The sequence below is a fragment of the Durio zibethinus genome, chromosome 17 (assembly GCF_047325235.1).
Source record: "Durio zibethinus cultivar Kanyao isolate XHJ-2024 chromosome 17, ASM4732523v1, whole genome shotgun sequence".
In the NCBI taxonomy this organism is placed as follows: domain Eukaryota; kingdom Viridiplantae; phylum Streptophyta; class Magnoliopsida; order Malvales; family Malvaceae; genus Durio; species Durio zibethinus.
In genome coordinates, this window is record NC_143178.1 from 22,252,337 (window position 1) to 22,256,676 (window position 4,340).

The following is a 4,340-nucleotide window of genomic DNA, read 5'->3' on the forward strand; positions in this document are numbered from 1 at the left end:
AAAAATTGATAAAATTTTTATATTGAACAAGTATTAATCAAATTTAAATTATAAATTATATTTTTTATATATTATTAATTTCTTCATTAATTTTTTTCAATTTATCATATTAAATTTTTTATTATCGTTTTCATTGAATTATTTTTAATATAAAATTTCATAAATTTTACTAAAAAATTTCATATAAATTTGTTTTATTATTTGAATTTAAATTTTATCTAAAATTTAATGTTTTAATTGTTAATTTAAGTTTGATAAAAAAGAAATTTACAGTATTTTTATCTCCTTTTTCCATATGATTTTTTTTATTTTAAAAAAAATGGATTTTGAGATGATCATGAGATTAATATGAAACATATTGTATGATGGGGTGTCGGCCATATAAATATTATGTATATATGAAGAATTTAAGAAAGAGAAGTGCCCCATCTTTTCATAATCTGAATGCTCTCGAATGTCACTCACTCTCACCACACATCATATCACGACTTTAACACACAAAAGGATTGATGTTCGTTACTGTCATAAGAAAAAAACGTAAAAAACCTAAGAAAAAGCAAATATGGCTAGGAAATAATTTAACAAGTAACAATAACTTGAACAATCCGGTGTTTATAAACACATTAAAGTTCTTTTTTTTTTTTTCCAGGAAAAGAATTGAAGAAGTTTTTTTTTTTTTTTTTAAATACTGAAGACAGTGTTAGATTGTATTGTATATACTCCGGGAAAGAAAGCTCATTTTTTAAGACAGTAACAACTTGGAATTGAAAGAAGAGAGATCTGAAAGAAAAGAAACTCAAAGCTCCAGATTCCACATTGTTATCTTAAAAAAAAAAACTACTACTGCTCATCAGACCCAATCATTCAATGTTGCCCACCAAAAAGGGCATGGCACATAACATTTAAAAAAAAAAAAAGAAAAAAAAATGAACGGTCCAGATTAATGAGTTTTTTTATGGGACCCATTTTCGTTTGTCCCAAAGTAGGGTCATTAACACCCACCACTGATCTCCGTATATGTGGAGCCAGCAAAAAAACTCTCCCTCACTTTCCTTTTTTATTTTTAATTTTTTCTCTGTTATATAAAAAAAGAGAGGAGGAATGATCCACCTGTTTGTCAGTGACAATGTACATTGGTTTGGGCAATGAGCAGCAGCTGGAACCCACCACCTGAACCAACACCTGGAACTGATAAGGGTCTGGCCCCCACACCTTATTACCCTCCCTCCCCTCCCCGTCTCACCCTTTCTCTGAAAAATCTTAATCATTGATGCAGTAAAATCTTCGGATTCGTGGCAGAGAAGGAAAGGAAAATGAAAGTTGTAAAATTTTTAATTCTGCTACAAAGGGCAGTAAAAACTGTTTCATCTCTTTCATTGTCTATATACTACTGCTACACAAACTTTTTGGCCTTTGTATTACCTCAAAGAGAGAGACAGTGAGAGAAAGGAAAAAAGAAAATTCGATTGCTGGTTAGGACTTACCATATGGCTTGCATTGCATTTAATATGAGTCAAATTTTCTTTTCCCTCTTCAACACAATGCATAAAAATTGCATAAGCAATGCATTTTTGGCCTCTTCCTAGAGAAAATTACACAAACAAATGATGAAATAAAATTAATAGTGTAATAAAATAAATATAAAAAAATCCCAAAAAATTGAGACTTTTTTTCAGCCAAAACCAGTCAATACCAATGTTAAAAATAGTGTCTTCTCCTCTCTGTCTCTTCTCTTAGTCTCTCTCAAACCCTAAAAGAACCCATATTAATCACACCAAAAAAAATAATTTCTTCTTTTTTTTAGAATAATAAAAACTCGGTTTTTTTTTCAAAAGAGTAATCAAACCTCACGTGCGTTACACATCAAACTACACAACTGATCAAAAGAAGCAAAGATGATGCATGGTGATGATCATCTCTATGAGTGATGACTAGTTGTATCATGTCGGTCATCGCCGCCGCCACCTCCACCACCGCCATGCTGTGAATGGGATCCGCTAGCTTGTGATTCTGATACGCCGCTCCCGGAGACTTGCCGATAAGGATTCAATCCAGTTAACATATTTAAATGTCCTTCACTTATGCCACTACTTCCACCACTGCCACCTCCACCACCGCTACCACTAGTAACACTGCTTGAACCCAATTGTTGGCCTGGCAATAAGGCCATTGGAGTTGGAAAATTCATGAAATGCAACCCACTGGACATAGTGCCCCTATACAAAGCACTGTTATTAACTGATGGAAATGTCCATATCGGATCACCACTCATAACTTGATTATTAGAATTAGTTACCATCCAAAAATTAGCTGGAATCTGACCGTGACTTGCTGGAATTTCCCCTGTGCTTGACTGCAATAAGTAACTCCCCATTTGATGCTGTACAGATAAATCTTGTTCGGGTCTTCTTTTCCTTCCTAGAGTACCTTCTTCAGTGTCTGATATTTCCAACGAAGTACTATTGTCGCGCAACTCTTGCTTAGCTTGGAACATGGAATTCAAGTTGCTACTCGAGTGGAAGTTAAGGAACGTTGGGTTTGTTTCTAGTCCAATTCCGGGGAACAAGCTTCTACGCTGCTGCATAGAGAAGTTGGAGTTGAAACCTGAGGATCGTAACTGAGAGGGAACTGACATGCTTGAGCCTGAGCTACGTAGTGAGATGTTGAGGGAAGTGAAGTTTGCTGGGATAGTGCCGGTGCCCGTGGCGGCGATCACAGCTGGTTCAGCTTGTTGGAGTAGCCACTCTATTGTTTCGCCATCGGATTTGTGGCCTAGTTCGCGAGTGAGTTGAAAAACCCTAGCTGCACAAACAGCGGGCATGCGGATTCTACGACCACGTCCATCGACCTTGGTGTGTCGGTCTTTTGTGGAAGTACGTTTAGGGGGTGGTTTTTTGGAAGGTTCCGGGGAGATTTGAAGGCTTGCAATGGAACGAGTTGTATTGGGTTGATCGGCAGAGGAAGAAGCTAGAAGAGAAGGGAAAGGAGGAGAGGAGGAGGAGGAACAAGGCTGGTTATCCTCTTCTTTCTTCTCGAGTAACTGGAATGGGAAATTAGGGCGGTGGTGCTGTTGATGGTGTTGATGGAGATGGTGGTGGTGGTGGTGGTGAAGTTGATGATCATCACTACCTCCACCTTCCATGATCGAATGAAAGTAGTAGGTTGTTTCTCTAATGGCTTTCCTTCTTTCTTTTACTTCTTTATGAGAGACTATTTGTGGTGGTGATGACTGATGGGGTGAGTCTTTAATTCAATCTTTCGGTGGGTCTTTTGATCTCTTTTCTTTATGTGAGTGTGTAGACTAAATGTTTAGAGGAGGGGGTGTCTTTTGGCTTTGCTTTCTTTTATCAAAATCTCTTTTGGGGGGTGTTTGCCTGGAATTCCTTTGAGAATTGATGCGTTCTTGAGGGAGAGAGAGAGAGAGAGAGAGAGAGAGAGAGGGGATAAGGGAAGAGGGCAAGCTTTAAGCAACAAAGATAATGAGTGGGAATTATATGGGTGAGCTTTGAAAAGCAAAATTTTTTAGAAAAAAGAAATGGCTTTGTTGATGTCTTGGAGAAATTCTTATTTTGAAAAGAAATAAGAAAAAAAATGAAAATCTGGAATTTTGTTGTTCTTTTTTTATTTTTTGTGAATCTGAGGCTCCTTTTTTATTGTGGTTGGACCGCCCCTTTGGTTCAGACTCCACATGAGGTGCTCTTTTTATCATTCAATCCATAAAGACAATGGTGGCCGAGGTGGGTCCCGATCCCAAGTCAAAAAATTGAGAGACTTAGAAAGGAAAGATTATCAGATGGGACCCATCACATTCAAGTAATCATTTCATTTTGCCTTTGGCCATTGCCTTTGTTCTGCACCTTTGCTGGGGTACTTTGGGATTCCCCAAGTTTGCCTTCCCCTCCGCCCTTTGTTGGCCCTTTCATTAGGGTTTGGACTTTTGGTTGTGGTTAAACCTTCAAAGGGATTTCCACAACATCTTTGATTAATTATTGGCCCCCTTTCCCTTGGTTTGCCAACAAATTTGGATTAAGATTTTTTTTTTACAGAACTATATTCTACTAGTTTGGACTAATCCTTGGAATTATCTGATACATGTGAACAAATTTTTTTTTTGGATAATCAAAATTCCCTTTAATTATTGTCAAATCCTATTGCCTTGACTTTCAGAGTGCTATTTGATCAGTTCTGCCTCTGCACAATTTATCAAGTTCATAGTGAAAAATATATTGTCTCATTTTACTAACCATTTTTTTCTCATTATTGCTACATTGTCCTGCTCCTTGGTGAGCACATTTCTGAGGTGCACACGTCCAAAATTGTGATATATAAAAGAAAAAAAA

The 4,340-nt window shown here is 36.8% G+C and overlaps 1 protein-coding gene across 1 annotated transcript; it reads right to left on the minus strand.

Moving 5' to 3' along the window:
- Positions 1-1,610: 1,610 nt before the first annotated feature.
- LOC111289390 (transcription factor TCP15-like) lies at positions 1,611-3,551 on the minus strand. Its single transcript, XM_022880397.2, has one exon. It carries the CDS (start codon positions 3,140-3,142, stop codon positions 1,919-1,921), a length of 1,224 nt encoding a protein of 407 aa, XP_022736132.2. The 5' UTR covers positions 3,143-3,551; the 3' UTR covers positions 1,611-1,918.
- Positions 3,552-4,340: the final 789 nt, after the last annotated feature.

What these genes read in the sequence shown, in the direction of transcription:
- LOC111289390 (XM_022880397.2), bottom strand. Translation starts at nt 3,142, where the DNA reads ATGGAAGGTGGAGGTAGTGATGATCATCAACTTCACCACCACCACCAC.